Source organism: Bos javanicus, chromosome 15 (assembly GCF_032452875.1).
Source record: "Bos javanicus breed banteng chromosome 15, ARS-OSU_banteng_1.0, whole genome shotgun sequence".
Lineage (NCBI taxonomy): Eukaryota > Metazoa > Chordata > Mammalia > Artiodactyla > Bovidae > Bos > Bos javanicus.
The window spans coordinates 79,082,784-79,102,565 of record NC_083882.1 but is presented as its reverse complement, the minus strand read 5'-3'; the positions used below and the strand labels follow the sequence as shown (position 1 = coordinate 79,102,565).

At 34.9% G+C, this 19,782-nt stretch overlaps 2 protein-coding genes across 2 annotated transcripts; one reads left to right on the top strand and one right to left on the bottom strand.

Moving 5' to 3' along the window:
* Positions 1–4,729: 4,729 nt before the first annotated feature.
* Positions 4,730–5,770, bottom strand: LOC133261068 (olfactory receptor 5T1-like). The gene has a single exon (XM_061439645.1). It carries the CDS (start codon positions 5,732–5,734, stop codon positions 4,730–4,732), a length of 1,005 nt encoding a protein of 334 aa, XP_061295629.1. The 5' UTR covers positions 5,735–5,770.
* Positions 5,771–18,564: 12,794 nt separating this feature from the next.
* Positions 18,565–19,503, top strand: LOC133261446 (olfactory receptor 10AG1-like). The gene has a single exon (XM_061439928.1). The coding sequence runs from the start codon at positions 18,565–18,567 to the stop codon at positions 19,501–19,503; it is 939 nt and encodes a 312-aa protein (XP_061295912.1).
* Positions 19,504–19,782: the final 279 nt, after the last annotated feature.

The following is a 19,782-nucleotide window of genomic DNA, read 5'->3' as shown; positions in this document are numbered from 1 at the left end:
TACCCAGTTGCTGACTGATTCTTAACTATCTCTCCCTTTAATATATTTTCTTGTATAAATCAACATTTTATTTCTACCATCCTCTTTCTGTTATCTTCCACTGAGGAAATTAATTTTCTAATCTATAGTTCTATATACTTAAGTATAGTAAGAGTGGGTTCTAGTTCTCTACCGTGTTCCCTGGAGTTCTTAAAGCTTCTAAAATGTTTTTATAAGTGATGAAAAACCTTTCCTCTTACCTGTGGAAATTAATTGCTCAATTAAGGTATATACGAATATTAGGCATTAGGAGTCTTACACCAGATTGCCGAGCTCGTCTTGAAATCTACAGGGAAGCTCCAAGGAATAAACACACCAATTCTCTTCTGGGAAAGAAAGTAACAACCTGATTTCATTTTTTCCCCCATAGTAAATGAGTAGCTGGCTCTGGAGCAATGAACTCTTATTATAAATAAAATTGAATAAGTGCAGTAGGCCTCTGAATAAAATGATCTCAGTGGAAAAAGGATATTCATAGAATTGGAAATTAAATCTGATACAGGACATAGTCCTCATTCTGACACTAAATACCTATGTACAAGGAAATATGACCTGTTATCTCCCAGAACTATGTAGTATTACTTCTCTCAAAATTCTTTATACATACACATAATGAAATTATGTGAAAGCATAGGCTATGAGAGAATTCATAATCATTTAATGATGATTATTATAGTTACTTAAAAGTGCTAGATTTCTGAGTATTATGAGACAAATTGTTTAAATAAATAGTTTAAATGTATTAAATTTTAGTGAGTAGTTTAATGGAAGAGGCATGATATAAATATATGAATAGATAGTTTGACAGGAGACATGGTACAGTATACAGGTAATTTTAATATTCTATGTGGTAGAACCTTTTAAATTAGAGATTTGGCAGATAAATTTCAAGCTTTTTCAGTTGCATCAGTTCAGTTCAGTTCAGTTGCTCAGTTGTGTCCGACTCTTTGCGACCCCATGAATCACAGCACGCCAGGCTTCCCTGTCCATCACCAACTCCCGGAGTTCACTCAAACTCACATCCATCGAGTCAGTGATGCCATCCAGCCATCTCATCCTCTGTTGTCCCCTTCTCCTCCTGCCCCCAATCCCTCCCAGCATCAGGGTCTTTTCCAATGAGTCAATTCTTCACATGAGGTGGCCAAAGTACTGGAGTTTCAGCTTCAGCATCATTCCTTCCAAAGAAATCCCAGGGCTGATCTCCTTCAGAATGGACTGGTTGGATCTCCTTGAAGTCCAAGGGACTCTCAAGAGTCTTCTCCAACACCACAGTTCAAAAGCATCAATTCTTCGGCACTCAGCCTTCTTCACAGTCCAACTCTCACATCCATACATGACCACAGGAAAAAACATAGCCTTGACTAGACGGACCTTTGTTGGCAAAGTAATATCTCTGACTTGTATTTTGGAATGTGCCATATACCACTCCATAAATCAGTACCTAGAAATGCATTTAAACTGTTTTCAAACAATTCTAAAACAATACATACATGCTTCCAGTCTGCATCCAGAGATTCTAAATCAGTAATTAGGAAGTGCTGGTGATAGAGTCTGAGTACTAAACCAAAGAGAGAAAAAAGAAGAGAAAAGTAAAGCAAAGAATGAAAAGAAACAGGAAGAAAAAAAAAGGAGGGAAGGAAAGAGGAAAGGAAGGAATTTTGTAAACAGTCCAACTGTGAACAAAGGCTCTGTATAAAATGGAATGGCAAAAGATCTCTATATTCAGTGGAGCCCTACTTAAGATTAAACAAGCATTTTTACAGAAAAGACAAAGTAATAAAATATAATTTTTATGAAAATGTAAAGGAGCTAAGGTATTCAAAACATTTTTGAACGTGTTGGAGGCCTCACATAATTTCAAGATTTAACACAAACCTAAAATAACCAAGATATTGTGGCACTGGTGAGAGGATAGACACCTAAGTCTGCAACAAAATAGACTTTTCAGAAGTAATTTACACAATATAGTCAACAGATTTTTGAAAAAGGTGTTAAGAAAAATACATAGAAGAAGGATATCCCTTTTTCAAAATAATGATGCTGAATATGGATAATAGCTTAAAAGAATACTAAATCTTAACAACATGAAAATGAAAGATTAACCATAAAACATGGACATAAAGTGCAGAGAGTTTATCACAAAAAATACACAGAAGGCAACTTAGCACATTAAAAAAAAAATGTTCAACACCATTTGCAATTCAGTTCAGTTCAGTTCAGTTGCTCAGTCGTGTCTGACTCTTTGCAACCCCATGAATCACAGTACTCCAGGCCTCCCTGTCCATCACCAACTCCTGGAGCCTACTCAAACTCATGTCCATTGAGTCAGTGATGCCATCAAGCCATCTCATCCTCTGTCATTCCCTTCTCCTCCTGCCCTCAATCTTTCCCAGAATCAGGGTCTTTTCCAACGAGTCAGCTCTTAGCATCAGGTGGCCAAAGTATTGGAATTTCAGCTTCAACATCAGTCCTTACAATGAACACGCAGGACTGGTCTCCTTTAGGATGGACTGGTTGGATCTCCTTTCAGTCCAAGGGACTCTCAAGAGTCTTCTCCAACACCACAGTTCAAAAGCATCAATTCTTCTGCACTCAGTTTTCTTTATAGTCCAACTCTCACATCCATACATGACTACTGAAAAACCATAGCCTTGACTAGACAGTCCTTTGTTGACAAAGTAATGTCCCTGTTTTTCAATATGCTGTCTAGGTTGGTCATAACTTTCCTTCCAAGGAGTAAGCATATTTTAATTTCATGTCTGCAATCGCCATCCACAGTGAATTTGGAGCCCAGAAAAATAAAGTCAGCCACTGTATCCACTGTTTCCCCATCTATTTCCCATGTGATGGGACTAGATGCCATGATCTCAGTTTTCTGAATGTTGATTAAGCCAACTTTTTCACTCTCCTCTTTCACTTTCATCAAGAGGCTCTTTAGTTCTTCTTCACTTTCTGCCATAAGGGTGGTGTCATCTGCATATCTGAGGTTATTGATATTTCTCCAGGCAATCTTGATTCCAGCTTGTGCTTCCTCCAGCCCAACGTTTCTCATGATGTACTCTGCATATAAGTTAAATAAGCAGGGTGACAATATACAGCCTTGACACACTCCTTTTCCCATTTGGAACCAGTCTCTTGTTCCATGTCCAGTTCTAACTGTTGCTTCCTGACCTGCATACAGGTTTCTCAAGAGGCAGGTCAGGTGGTCTGGTATTCCCATCTCTTTCAGAATTTTCCACAGTTTATTGTGATCCTCACAGTCAAAGGCTTTGGCATAGTCAATAAAGCAGAAATAGATGTTTTATTGTGAAAAGAAGAGAAGTGAAAAGCAAAGGAGAAAAGGAAAGTTATACCCATTTGAATGCAGAGTTCCAAAGAATAGCAAGGAGAGATAAGAAAGCCTTCCTCAGAAATCAATGCAAAGAAATAGAGGAAAACAATAGAATGGGAAAGACTAGTGATCTCTTTGGAGAAGGCAATGGCACCCCACTCCAGTACTCTTGCCTGGAGAATCCCATGGATGGAGGAGCCTGGTGGGCTGCAGTCCATGGGGTCACAAAGAGTTGGACACGACTGAGCGACTTCACTTTTACTTTTCACTTTCATGCATTGGAGAAGGAAATGGCAACCCACTCCAGTGTTCTTGCCTGGAGAATCCCAGGGACGGGGAAGCCTGGTGGGCTGCCATCTATGGGGTTGCACAGAGTCAGACACGACTGAAGCAACTTAGCAGCAGCAGCAGCAGCAATCTCTTCAAGAAAATTAGAGATACCAAGGGAACATTTCATGCAAAGATGGGCTCGATAAAGGACAGAAATGGTAGGGACCTAACAGAAGCAGAAAATATTAAGAAGAGGTGGCAAGAATACAAAGAAGAACTGTATGAAAAAGATCTTCACAACCCAGATAATCACGATAGTGTGATCACATACCTAGAGCCAGACATCCTGGAACATGAAGTCAAGTGGACCTTAGGAAGCATCACTACGAACAAAGTTAGTGAAGGTGATGGAATTCCAGTTGAGCTATTTCAAATCCTGAAAGATGATGCTGTGAAAGTGCTTCACTCAATATGCCAAGAAATTTGGAAAACTCAGCAGTGGCCACAGGACTGGAAAAGGTCAGCTTTCATTCCAATCCTAAAGAAAGGCAATGCCAAAGAATGCTCAAACTACCACACAATTGCACTCATCTCACACGCTAGTAAAGTAATGCTGAAACTTCTCTAAGCCAGGCTTTGGCAATACGTGAACCGTTAACTTCCAGATGTTCAAGCTGGTTTTAGAAAAGGCAGAGGAACCAGAAATCAAATTGCCAACATCCGATGGATCATTAAAAAAGCAAGAGAGTTCCTGAAAAACACCCAGTGTGTATACATGCATATATGTGTGTGTTTGTGTATACATGTGTATGTGTTTATCTGTAGATACATACATATATATATATATATGTAAAGTCTTCATCTGAATATGATAATAAAATACATATTACATACCCATGTTATGTGCAGATAGATGTCACAGTTTCCTGCATGTGCAAAAACTGCATATGTGGTGGGTTGACTATAATCTTTATTTTAAACATCTAAGAATAACAGGTAGACACAAATAAAGAAACAGAAAATATTTTAATTACAACTTTTTTATTTGAAAACAATAAACACCAGTTAAAATTTATTTCAATTTAATGTTTAGTGTGAAAAATATACTTTGTTGATAAACCAATTTTTCCCTAACACTTTCTTCATCGCATCCTTGACATCTTTGTTCCTCAAACTATAGATGATGGGATTCAGCATGGGAATTATGATGGTGTAAAATACAGACACGATCATGTCATGATCCAAGGCATAGCTGGAACTGGGTCTCACGTACATAAAGAGAACCGTACCATGAAAAATGGACACTCCAGTTAGGTGAGAGCCACACGTAGAAAAGACTTTCCTTCTCCCTTCAGCAGAACCCATTCTCAGAATGGCCAACAGGATGAAACCATAGGAGATCAGAACAATTAATATGGTGGATATCTCAATAGAGCCTGCAAAATAGAAAACTAGAAGCTGGTTCATGCGAGTGTCAGAGCAAGAAATAGCGAGGAGGGGAGGGATGTCACAGAACACATGTCTGATTTCATTGGATCCACAGAAGGAGAGGGTAAAAGTAGCCCCTGTGTGTAAAGTAGCATGCAAGACACCAACAACATAGCAGGAAATTATAAGTGGCACATAGACTCTGGGTGACATTGTAACTAAATACAGGAGAGGGTTGTAGATGGCTACATAGCGATCATAGGCCATTGCAGCCAGGATGAAGCATTCTGTGGTCCCACAAGTAAGAAAGAGAAACATCTGTGTGGCACATCCAAGAAAGGAAATGGTTTTATTCTCTGATAGGAAATTGATCAGCATTTTGGGGGTGATAACAGAAGAATAGCAGGCATCCAAGAATGATAATGCTGCCAGAAAATAGTACATGGGGTTGTGGAGCCGGGAATCCATAATGACCAAGAAAACCAACCCCAAATTTCCTATCATTGTAAAAAGATAGATTGCTAGAAATAGTAAAAATAGAAAGATTTGCACCTTAGAATCATCTGTAAAGCCCATCAGTATAAACATGGTGACCTCAGTGCTATTTTTCATCTGAATCCTGTATAAATCTAAGTCTGATGGTGACCCTGACATCTCAGTCTTCATTTTTACATTCCAAAAGCAATATATGGCAAAAATAGAGTCCACCAATTATATCTTCACATCTGTTTCTGAGAAATCCTTTTCAGTGAGGGAACAGTCCAGTGATTAAAAGTTGTGTCCAAGTGGATGCATTACTCTATAAAAATAAATTAACTGCTGTTGATTAAATTTTCATGTTAAAAATAGTGTCAGTTTACATGTTTTAACTTCTAATTTATTTTCTGTTAAATTCATGACTGCTCACTTTCATATTATGTCATCTTAAAATCCACAAAGACAAATGAATATAAGAGTTTTTAATCCCAAAATTATTATAGTAGAAAATACACATCTGAGTGCTAATCCCAGATTTTCTACAGTATGCATGAAGTTTACAATTTGTAAAATGTGAGCAAATACATTTACATCAGAAGTGAAGTGAAGTGAAGTAGTCACTCAGTCGTGCTGGACTCTTTGCGACCCCATGGACGGTAGCCTGCACCAAGCTCCTCCATCCATGGGATTTTCTAGGCAAGAGTACTGGAGTGGATTGCCGTTTCTTTCTCCAGGGAATCTTCCCAACCCAGGGATCGAACCCAGGTCTCCCGTTTTGTAGACAGATGCTTTACGCTTTACATCAAAAGATAGTGTTAAATTTAAATGTTAAAAACCAACCAAGGAGCCGATTATACAGAGTGAAGTAAGCCAGAAAGAAAAACACCAATACAGTATACTAACACATATGTATGGAATTTAGAAAGATGGTAATGATAACCCTGTATGCGAGACAGTAAAAGAGACACAGATGTATTGAACAGTCTTTTGGACTCTGTGGGAGAGGGATTGGGGGAATGATTTGGGAGAATGGCATTGAAATATGTATAATATCATATAAGAAACGAATCGCCGGTCCAGGTTTGATGCAGGATACAGGATGCTTGGGGCTGGTGCACTGGGATGACCCAGAGGGATGATATGGGGAGGGAGGTGGAAGGGGCATTCAGGATTGGGAACACGTGTACACCCATGGCGGATTCATGTTGATGTATGGCAAAACCAATACAATATTGTAAAGTAATTAGCCTCTAATTAAAATAAATTTAAAAAAAAACAAGTATGGCAAAACCAATACAATATTGTAAAGTAATTAACCTCCAATTAAAATAAATAAAAATTAAAAATTAAAAACCAACGTGAAAATTATGTAACTTTATCATGTCCCCAGATTACTAGGAAATAGGATTATTATTATTATCATTGTAATATCACTTAGGCATGTACAACTCTTTGCAACCCCATGGACTGCAGCCCACCAGGCTCCTCTGTCTAGGCAAGAAAACTGGAGTGTGTAGTAGCCATTCCCTTCAGGGAATCTTCCTGACCCAGTGGTCGAACCTGGATTTCCTGCATTGCAGGCAGGTTCTTTATAGTCTGAATCACCTGAATCACAAGCAGATCCACTTGTACCAGAAGTGAGGTTCGAACCCACAAGGATATAAATCCATTGGCTCTTAAGTCCAATGCCTTAACCACTTAGGCATTCTGGTACCTGAATTTTCTATAATTAGTATAAGATACAGTCATCCCTAGGTGTGGAGCACATAGTTCCAGAATTCCCCTCCCCCATATCAAAATGAAAGATGCACAAGTTCTTTATATAAAATGAGAAGATATTTACTGCCGGGAGCCAGCGTGAGGAACTCTGCCTGTGGCAAAGGTCATGAAGAAGGAGGCTCGGCATACGCAAAGGCGCAATCAAGCCTCAGGAGTCCTTCTGGAAATTCTCGAGCATCTACCCCAAAACCAGAGTCTGCCTACTTTACTGCTTTGTGCTCTCACCTACGCCTCTGACTTTACAGGGGGCTGTCCCCCACCACCTCTCTCTGAAAAAGAGTTAAATTACTGCTCCAGTTATTAAAGTTCCTGGGTGTGACAAGAGTGTTTTAGTTCACAACCGTGAGAGGCATGAGATGTTCTAAACTGTCTGAATACAGATTCCTTTAAGCAGTTAAAAGATTGATTAGAAATTGTATTGGTGAAGGGTTTTTCACTTGTTGGGCCAATGTTTGCTGCTAAGTTTCCATATCCCTTACCTGCTGTGTCCCTGGCAGTGTATTGATTAATATAATTGGTGCATAGGAATGTAAGTAGTAGCTTTAATGTTTGTAACCTTGGACCCTTGAGTTAATTCTTTTTCTTGTTATAGCCCACCACATCTTTGCCCTATAAGAATGCAACTTTATCTAATGCTTTTGGAGGGTGGCGCCTGACTAATCACCTTTAGAGAAAAATAAGTTTTCTGAAGAAAGGATCTTAAAATGTTAACAGGCCTCCGGGCCAGAAGATGATGCAAATCACCTAAACTTTTGCATATGATTAAGTTTGCAGGAAGAAAGCCTGGCTTACTGCATGACTCTATCCCTTCCTCCATTATCCTCTATGCATAACCTAAGGTATAAAAACTACTTTGGAAAATAAAGTGCAGGCCTTGTTCACCGAAACTTGGTCTCCCCATGTCGTTCTGTCTCTCACCTTCTGGCTGAATTATTCAGCCTCTTTTGTCCACTGAATTTCCTCACTGAGCTATCCTTATTTAACCACTCTTTATATCCTTAATTAACATTTAATTAAGCAGTTGTTTCCTGATCCTCACCGATGCTGTCCCCACTTCGAATTCCCTGGATCCACCGGGGCTGGACCCCGGCAATTTACAATATAAGCAACACACCTCTTCTCACGTACTTGAACCCATCTACAGATTACTTATAAAACCTAATATAATGTGCATGTTGTCTAAAAGGTTGTAAATACAATTTAAATGCTTTTAAAATAGTTGTCGATGTGCTGCAAATTTGTTTTACTTTTTGAACTCTGCAAATCATTATTTTCACAATACTTTGGATCTACATTTGATTGTATCCAGGGAAGTAGAACCCTTGGATATAAGTAGTACTAATTGTAAATATCTCCTGATGACAGATAATAATTCTTTAGAAAAGGTATTGCTAAAAGAAGCACATGACTATATAAACCACAATGTAGTGTTTTATTATGGCTCATATTTCTCTATGTCAGACTGTTGCTTATTCAGTGGATTAAGAAGAAAGCAAAGTCCATAACAAACAAGCAAAATGTTAAAAGGTCATCAGTATCTGTTCCTAAAGTCTCCAGTATTGAAGCAATTCGATATTTCATTTACTGTATTTAGGACCAAGATTTCAGTATCATGACTCTTGTTTTTCTTCAGTGTGCTATACAGATGAATGAAAAATCTGCTGTGGGTGGGAATGAGCTGAATTCAGTGACCTACCAATAGCTTATATTACTAACATGAAAAGCACTATGTCTTTGTTATAATGAGACATGCATACATCAAATAGAGAATGAGCAAATCAGCTTAAAATCACTTTTAGAAGGAAAACAAAGTCCCATGTCTTCATTTTCCCAGATAGTTCCACCATTCATGTGAAAATTTTTCTTAATTCATATAATAAATAATTTTTCAACTATGGAGTTGTCAAATCAAAAAGGAAAATCTTACTTAATCCTTAGAGAAATATATATGGTACAAATATAATATATAACTAAATCAACTGTTTATCTCTTTGTTAATTCAAAGAACTCACATATTACTCTTGAAAGCACATATATACACACAAATGTATTATAAAAATTCCAGTTTAGTTTGAATGGTTATATTAATAAAATATCTTATAAAACCATCAAGTTTATTAACATTAAAGGTATTAAGTGTACTAAATGTATTATTTGAGTATCGACAATATAGTAGTTTTTAAAATTCTTTATTATCAGTCTTTCTGCTTCAAAATCTATATATTACACACAAAAATGTTGATTGACAAGAATCAGTTTCAAAATAGGAATTAGACAGATAAGAAATACAGTAAAGATAATTCAAATATGCAGGCAAATTTTGAAAAATACATCAAGATTGTCTAATAAAGAAATTCTTAATAATACATGTTCACTAACCCTCACAAGAGAAACTTTAGCTTTATTTTGATTCTAATTTTTATTTAACTGATGTGTTTGAGGCAGCACAGTTGTGGAAGATAAAAAAATATTGTATTTAACTCAAGAACCTTAATATTAATCTCATATTTAGCCCCTAATGTGATTTAGCCAAAGTAACTTGAGCCTTCAAATAAAAGAATAAAACTGATCAAAATTTTGGTGCATATTTTAACTATATGAACATGGTATGACAACAGATTTCTTATTTATGAGATGCATTAAAATGTTTTATTAAAGTATCAATGATATGTGAAGGATGCATACATATTAAATATGACTATAATTTGTTTCAAATTTTTCTTAACTTGATGGGGAAGTTATAAATAAATAGGGAACTAGGAAATCAAATTTTTGTCAAAGCATTGGATAATAAATGGACTCCAAACCAAAATCTTAAGTAGGTCTTCTTTTAGTTAAGCTTATGTGTTACATGACACTTAATATAAATTAAAAATATCATTCTCATGAAATTAAACTAACTGAGTCCAGTATTTAATCCTATCAGTCATCTTAAAAATTCTCTTTCGTTGCATTCTGATGTGGGGCATATCAATAAAATAATAGTATGTTTACTTAAATATCCCAATAATTTTGTCCTTTACAACTTTTTCATAAACCTTTATATCTCTGATCTATTTTTTTTTCTATTCTCCATTTCTTTCTTTTCTTTTTTAAATTTATTTATTCTTTAATTGAAGGATAATTGCTTTGCAAATTTTGTTTTTTTCTATCAAACTTCAACATGAGTCAGCCATAGGTACAAAAGGTAGATTATGGATGAAGGCATATGTTATACTTAATCATGCTTCATTAGAGCAATTACCTATTTCATTGTAGAGAAATTAGGAATGATAGACAAACTGTGTTTCCCAGGTGGTGCCAGTGGTAAAGAATCCATCCGCCAATGCAGGAGATGTGGGTTTGATCCCTGGATCACGAAGATACCCGGGAGAGGGAAATGGCAATCTAATCCAGTACTCTTGCCTGGAAAATTCCATGGACAGAGAAGCCTAGTGGGCCAGTCCATGGGGTGGCAAAAAGTCAGTCATGACTTAACACACACAGACAAAAAGTACTTGGTCATTTACTTTATCCAGGATGCTCTTCAAACAGGTGATTCTGTCCACTAATTAAGGAAATTAGAACTGATTGTTTTCGCATCTAGCTGATTTCACTTTGAGAGTAAGAGTCTAGGAAGATGGGTCCCAGATTTTTGACAAAGTATCATCATTCTGAAAAACTAAATCAAATGAGCTCCTCAATTCTCAAACAGGTGGGAAACACACACAATAATAGACACTCATGCAATGAATACACTGAGTTTGAGAAAAACAAAGCTGTGTTAACAGCTACCACAAACCATAAAGTGGCTACAAGAGGTTGGAGATGGTACATATGCAATCTACATAGCAACCTACAACCAAATAAATGAGAATTCTTTTATCCAATAGACAACTGAAGGACCAGCTAGGCCTATGAACTGAGTAAGCTCACACAGTGAATTACTAGAGGCACCAAGGCTGAAGTACAAATTTCTCTGTTGCCAGACCCCATGCTATTACCATCAACATATCACAAGCTAATTGTAACATGCCACAATTCTGGAATTGCTATGCCCCTAGAAATACAAATTAACATTCTTATGTGCCTGAATCTTTTTTAAAATCAAGCTTAAGTAGACTATGAAAACAAAATGAAACAAAAATCTTGCTATAGCTTCTAGATCAATCAGCTAACTAGTGAAATAAATTTAAAATTAATTTATATCCCTCCATGAGAAAAAATAATGATCTTCAAAAGACATATACCCAATGGCTGGTTAATAAATAATTTTCTTTCCATTTACTAATTTTCCTAAAGTTTAAATATAGCCATTTATTTATACCCTTACTCCGACTGCTGTCTTCCATCTAGGAAATTAAAACAATTTTCTAATTTATAGCTATATTGGGCTAAAAATTCAGGGAGTCTTTCTTATTTCCCCTACTATGGTCTCATAAATTTCCTCACTCAATCCTTAGTTAAGTTCTGAATTTAATATAAAAATTTATCTAAGAGTTAAATATTAAGGCATAGAATCTAGTGTGAGATTTAAGGTTATCGCTTCTAAAATATTTTGTAGTCAATGAAAATCCTTTCATATTACCTGTGAAAATGAACTGCGTGCTCAGTTAAAAGATGCTATGAGTATTGAGCATTTGAACTCTTATATCAGATTCTCTGGCTCTTGAAATCTTTAGGGATATCTCAGGGACAAAAAACACTAATTCTCTTCTGGGATAGAAAAGTAACAAGATTTTTTTTTTCCCTCTTCTTAGTGATGGAAAAAAAAGAAAAAAGCTTGATTCTGGAGCAATGAAAAACAAAGTTAAATGATTATGTGAATGCACTCTGGCCTCTGGTGTAAAATGATCTCTCAGTGGAAGAAAAATATGCACAGAATTGGAATGACATCTAATGATATAGGACATGGAACAAGCTCTGATGTTTAATAGCTATGCCATTGGGTTGATGATTTAATTACTGTGAAATCCAATTTCCTCTACTTGAGAATATAATTTGCTACTACTCTCAAAATTTTGTAAATGTTTACATAATGAAATAATATGAAAGTATCTACAATAGACTTCATTATCATTAAATAAAGATTACTGTAGATATTTAAATTTTAAACTGCTACACTATGAAGGGGTAAAGGGGTAAAGAGATAAAGTTCACTGGCAGTTTATAGAGGAGATATATTAATAAATGAATAAGATTACTGAAGGAGGGATTATAAAGTACACAAAAACAGTATTTTATGTGGTAAAATCAAGTTGAATATAATTAGGAACATTTAAACGATGAAGAAGTAACTTTCATTTCTGGTTGTGACATATAGGGTCACAGCAAGACATTCTTCCTGCTGAAAACACTAGACAAATTTGGATAAAAAATTACAAAACTCCTATTTTGAAGGAAACAGATAGCTATGGAAAAAGTAAAAAGTCAATGACAACATCAAAATGAAGGCTCATTAAGTCAAAGAGAGACAGTCCACTTGATCATTCACAATTGGGTGAATGATCATCTTTTACAAACAATGCTGAAAAATGCAGAAGGACATAAAATCATACTTATGCATGTTTATTGATTCAAAGAGTAATTGAAGGTGCCCAGTTCTTCTCCACAGGTTTGGGCATTGGCATTCTCAGGAGTGTAAAAAGTATATTTTCCCAAGAGATTGATTGGGGAAATGTCTTAGACTGTTTCATGTACTAAATCTACACAATATACATTTTTCATTCCCTTATCTTGAATGCAATTGAGATTTCATCCCTATTTCTAAATGATGATTTTCCTCCCTTTTCTGTGAACTGTTACTTAACTATTTGGTTCATTTTTCTACTTTTATTTTATTTAGACTTCCTGATATTTAAGTGGAGGTTACTAATAAAAGCAAATAGCACTTTAGGTGGGGTATTATGTTTTGTCATCTTTATCAAAACATTTTAATTTTACTTTTAGTGTAAGGTTGTACCAAGTAGAATTATTTATTTTTGTGTAGATTTTTCAGTTTTGGGGTTCTAAATTCTAATTCTGAGTCAATCGAGAAAAAACTTTCTTTGTTTTAACAATATAGAAACATGTACTATAACTCTTTTGTTATTTACTTTCAAAATATGTAAATGTGTAAACCCTTAGATTTTCCCATTCTATTATAATGTATTAATAAAAATCCATATTTCTTTCTCAAAATTATCTCAGTAGTCCAATAGCAGATTTTTTTTTTAATGCTCTTATTTTGCCAATTTGGTATGCTATTTTTATTATAGGATAAATTTTAATTTCTCAGTTTTGCTCAATATAATTAGCCTATTAATGTGTTTTCCCAGAAAACTACATAGAAAAATATCAGATTATTTTTAACAACTAAATCTCTGTACAGTTACATTTTATTCCTTGTTCATTAACAAGTTGAGTATCTTCCCATTTTTAAACAATTGTTTCCCTCTGTTTTCTGTGAAGTGTTCCTTAAACTATTTGTATCATTTTCTAATTTCACTTTAGACTTTTCCTTGATAACTAAAAATATCTTTTTGTAATGGAAAATAAAAATCCATCTGAGATATGACATATTTTTTCCAAAACTTTACCCATACTAGTTTAAGTTTACTTTTGGTGCATGCTCATTTCCATAAGGTAGAATTACCTACTTTTATGTAGGTATTTTTTTTTGTTTTTTCATGTTTTGTGTCCTGAATTTTAATTTTGAGCCAAAGTCAAAGTTTTCTTGTTTCAAGATTATACTAATTTTAATTTAGAATGCTTTCATTGTTTCGCTCATTTTCTACACTATTTAAACCTATGCATTATGTAAAGCTTTCCTATTTTAAAGCTACGGTGCTGTTCCAATAAAATTAATTTAAAAGTCTATATTTTGCAAATATGCTATGGTATTTTAGTATTGGACGATAAATTTGTGTCTTTTCTCTGAATTTTATTTTCTATGGCATCAGAAATTTCCTCTATCCATGCATAATCCTATACTGTGCTAATTATGAGACTTTAGAACTCCTTCCAGCACAGTTGCTTTTTGGTTATGCACCTGCAATAGCTCAGACCTGGCTGGTTTCTCACATCACCCACTCCTCAGGCACCTTCCATGATGTCTTCCACATGATCACTGATACTCTGTTATTACCTTCATAGTCACTCTGTTATACCATTACTATCAGAGCTCGGTCTCAGGGAAATATTTTATGTTTGTAATCATAAACCCTTAGAAGCCACTGTTTACTAATAAGTAACATGACTGGGTACAAATCAACATTTTTGAAACAATCTAGGTGTTGGGAATAATTGTTTTTTCCCAGAACTGAAGCCCAGAAGACACAGGTTGTATCTTTTCTACACTATCTCAGTTGGAGAATTTAAGTTATTTTATCCTATACAAAGTTTTGGTATTATTTTCCCTTACAACTGCATTTACACTAGAAATGTGAAACTGAGAAAATAAAACCTCTGTTATCCGTGGTTCTAATTTTTTTTTTATTCTAAGAATAATAATACAGCATCTATCTATCTCTTAGTTCTCCCTGGTGCCTAGGGAAGAATCAATAACATATAAGGGCATTGAGACGACCCAGAGGGATGGTACCGGGAGGGAGGAGGAAGAGGGGTTCAGGATGGGGAACACGTGTATACCCGTGGCGGATTCCTGTTGATGTATAGCAAAACCAATACAATATTGTCAAGTAATTAACCTCCAATTAAAATAAATAAATTTATATTAAAAAAAAGATTAAAATAGTATTTATCATCTGGGCGATTACTTGTGCAGGACCCTAAATAGCAATTAAGAATATAATATAGGAGGATATAAGAAAAACATGTTCAGGAAACTGTGCTGCAAGCTCAGTGTTAACAGAAAGAGGCTCACAGTAGAGTGTTCATGACAGCATTTGAATTCGGTGTGTGTCAGTTTTAGATAGTCTCCAGTTATATTGCTCAGCACCTTATTCATTTTTAAGAAATAAAAAGTGTGCTGTGCACTCTAGTCCATGGAGTGGCTGGAGAGAAAGTACTCTGGGTGGAGTGAGAACTACCTGGGAAAAATAAAAGAAATCATAGGGTGCCAAATGATGCTTTTAATTGGAAATGTAACATGACTGGTCAAAGAGATCTCATGGGGTAGAGAAACTTTATTAAAGAGCCCTTTATTTTGGAAAGAATGGAATATTTTAAAGGTAAGTTGAATGTCTGATTAAATTGTGATTTCTCATAAACTAATATAATTATTTTTATCCTCTACAGAGAGATAAAATCAGCATCATATTACATAAGAATGGTAAATATGAACTATTTAATATTCTTGTAAGCTTTAGTTTATAACTTTTATTTTAAATTTTAATACTTAATATATAATAGCAAGAGTGATATGTTAAAGGAACTTCCATGTATTTCTGACTAGATCATATATAGTTTATAGTTAAAAATATTAATAATAATATTAAATTATTTGAAATGCTAAAGACTTGAATAACTGATATATTTTATATAATGCAGGAGATAACTTCGTTTTGAGCCAATATATTTTAAATGGCATTTTTAAATTAATTAGAATCCTGATGATTTTTTTTAATTTAATTTAATTTTATTTTTTAACTTTACAATATTGTATTGGTTTTGCCATATATCAACATCCATCTGCCACAGATGGTACTTTAAGCAGAGATTTAATATAAAACAAAGACTGATGCTGAAGCTGAAGCTCCTATACTTTGGCCACCAGATGTGAAGAAATGACTTATTAGAAAAGACCCTGATGCTGGGAAAGACTGAAGGCAGGAGGAGAAGGGGAGCACGGGGGGTGAGGTGATTGGATGGCATCACTGACTCAATGGACATGAATTTTAGCAAGCTCCAGAAATTGATGATGAACAGGGAAGCCTGGTGTGCTGCAGTTCACTGAATCGCAAAGAGTCAGACACAACTGAGCGACTGAACTGAAAGGAATATAAAACAATCTAGTTCATACAATTGTAAGTTCTGGGGAATTCAAGGAACATCTATTTTAAGAAAAAATAAATGCTCTTAAATTAATATAATGAAATAATTTTGAGTTCAATACTGATTTTATATTACTCACATGATTTAACCTGCTAATTAATATTAAATATACAGACCTAACTGAAGTAGATAGGGGAGAGATGGTAATATGACCAATAACAAACTGATATGGAATATCATCATACATCTTCTTAATAATTTTATTTTTCCAAGTAATGGAGACTTAAGTTCAAAAATAGCAGTATTTGAGCATTAATATCTATTTCCCTTAATAATAAACACTTAAACATTTACAAGAAAGAGGTATAGTATAGATAATTTAGAGACAGCACACAGTCGTTGTTTTTTTCTAAATGGCTCACTGTTGAGAATAACACGCAAAAAATTTTGTCTTACCATGAATCTTGTTCATGGTATATGTTGAAAATTTAACTGTCAAAATGCTGGACTTGTACAATTAGAAATTATAATTTATTTAGCACTGAAGAACAAGAAATGTTGGGGATGAAGTAGTGAAAGCAAATGCTAAATCTTTCTCTACAGAGGAAACACAAAAAAGAGAAGACAACAAAAAACGAACAGCAATGGAAAACAAAAAAAGCCAAAATAAATATACCAGGATAAAATCTAACTAAGTTGAAGGAATTTCTTCTCTGGGTCTTTGCTGATGTTCACCATCTCCAGTGGCTTCTATTTGGGTTGTTTTTAGTTAGGTATATCATTATTTTGATGGGCAATAGAACCATAATTCTAATAACAAAAGTAGGTCTTGACCCCTACATTTCTATGTATTCTTTCCCTGACAATTCTTTCCTTTTGGAAATAGCTGTGGAAATGTTACCCTTCTCACAATGCTCATGAATCCTGGAAGTCAAAGAGAACATCTTTTTTTTTTTTCCTTAGTTTAATCATGTAAACTTTTGAGCCCTCATTTCTTCATCTATAATATCAATATACCATAACATGAACACAATTCAATAATATGCTATTGCAAGTAGCTTACTAACACAAGAGTAGCACGGTTAAAGTCATTTGTGTTTTCCAATTTCCTACTTATGTTTAAAGCTACAGTTTCCTAATCACCTTTCTTTTAAAATTCTTATATTAGAACTGATTCAAATGTATTCTTTTTAATGGCTGAGTAATAATCCATTGTATACCTGTGGCGGATTCATTTTGATATATGGCAAAACCAATTGTAGAGTTAAAAATAGAGTATTTTTATAGAGTACTAAAAATAGAGTAGAGTATTGTAGAGTTAAAAATAAACTAAAAATTAAAAAAAAAAGAAGAAAAAATTTCTTATATTTTCCAAGTACATCTCAATATAGAAGAAATTTGAGTGTCTGTAGGTCTCACTAATTACTCACTAAACCATACTTGCTTACCTACCTACTAGCTAAAATAGCTATTCTCTGCTTTTGATATTTTTGACAACTGTGTATTAGCCTTATTTTAAATAATTTAAAGTTTTCAGTTTTAATTTTCATGTGCTGCATCTTATATATATATTATTAGCATGATAATTTTTAAATGAAAGCGACCTCTGGAACATCAAAGAGATTTTGGAATAGATTTACCAGGCAGAGTTTCAAAAATCATATCATCAATGTAATTCCTTCGAGTTTGTCATTATTAATTAAATAGCCGATAAGTCAAGAACACTGTCAGACATAAGCTGCATCCTTGTAAAAGATAAATAAATGTTCCTCCTTTATAATGCCTGATGGCTATGTTGCTTATTTTAGTAGATAAAGCCAGTCAGAATGGTCTCAAATAAAGTGCACACACAAGAAGTAAGACCTATCATTGCAGAATATGGAAAGAAAGGCATGCTTTATTCTTGAAAAAGTTCTAATGGAAGAGTTGGGAAATTCCTGAAAAATGCATTACAGAAATTGGTGATGCCCTACCACTGAGAAAGTGGGATGCAAATATTTCTGCTTCAGAATTTTGCTTTTTTAATAAAAGTAAAATGGACAGATTTTGCTCTGCACACAAACAGATTCAAAATGAAAGTGCATAATTCTTAAACATATCACTTTTATTTAAAGTTAAACCTTGAATTATAACTTATGCTTTTATATTTAGAATTTAGCATACATATTCCCCATTAAACTTCAATTATGTTGAGTCCAGGATATAAAATACTAGACATTAATAGAGAATAGAAATATTATGTACTATTAATGATTCCCCTAAATCCCTTTAATTTATAGAAATTACAAAACAGAAATGATAAATGTCTAACTGTGCTATTGTCACAGATGGAACCTCAAAAATATCTAGTGAATGTGAATCTCACTTCAACGACGGAATTCGTTCTTTTGGGATTTTCTGACATTCCCAATCTCCAAATGTTTCTTTTTGTGATGTTTCTGTTTACCTATGTGATAACTCTGATGGGAAATGGCATCATTATTCTCATAACTGGGACAGACCAGACTCTCCAGACTCCCATGTACTTTTTCCTTGGTAATTTTTCCTTCTTGGAAATCTGTTATGTGTCTGCTACTCTTCCTAGAATGCTCATAAACCTCTGGACTCAGAAAAGACATATTTCTTTGTTTGCTTGTGCAACACAGATGAGTTTTGTCCTTATATTTGGAAGCATAGAGTGCCTGCTTCTCACAGTGATGGCCTATGACGGCTATGTGGCCATTTGTAGCCCCCTGCACTATCCTCTGGTCATGAACCACAAGGTCTGTGTCCAGCTGGTGGCTGCCTGCTGGGTCACTGGCATTCCGATTGAGATAGGGCAGACAAGCCAGATTTTCTCTCTGTCCTTTTGTAGATCCCACCAAATCAATCACTACTTCTGTGACATCCCCCCGGTACTGAAGCTGGCCTGTGGGGACACGTTTCTGAACGAGATGCTGGTCTTTACAGTTGCTGTGCTGTTTGTCATGGTCCCTTTTCTGCTGATACTTGGCTCCTACAGTAGAATCACCTCCACCATCCTGAAGTTGCCATCGGCAACGGGAAGAGCAAAGGCTTTCTCCACCTGCTCATCTCATGTCATGGTTGTGACTTTATTCTTTGGATCTGCAATCGTTACATATTTACGACCTAAATCCAAAAATTCTTCCAGAACAGACAAATTTCTCTCACTTTTCTATACTGTTATCACCCCGATGTTTAACCCCCTGATATACACTCTGAGAAATAAGGATGTCTTGACGGCGTTAAGAAAACTTATACCTTAATGTAAAGCATTAGAGGCTTGATTTAAATTCATTTTCTGTTTTCCTATTTAATTTTGTCATTGTACAATCAGAAATAGTTTGCTTTTTCCACATGACTAATAGATTTATTATGTTTATTCATTCCTAGTCTTATTGTTTTAGGCTGGATTTTCTAATATCAGGATTATATTATGGTGTCTTGCTGATAAGAAACTATGTATTTAGGCAATCTTATATTCAGTCCACAAATTTACTGGTGACTTGCAATATTATGAGAAAAGGTAGTATCACTTACCTACC

What these genes read in the sequence shown, in the direction of transcription:
- LOC133261068 (XM_061439645.1), bottom strand. Translation starts at nt 5,734, where the DNA reads ATGAAGACTGAGATGTCAGGGTCACCATCAGACTTAGATTTATACAGG.
- LOC133261446 (XM_061439928.1), top strand. Translation starts at nt 18,565, where the DNA reads ATGGAACCTCAAAAATATCTAGTGAATGTGAATCTCACTTCAACGACG.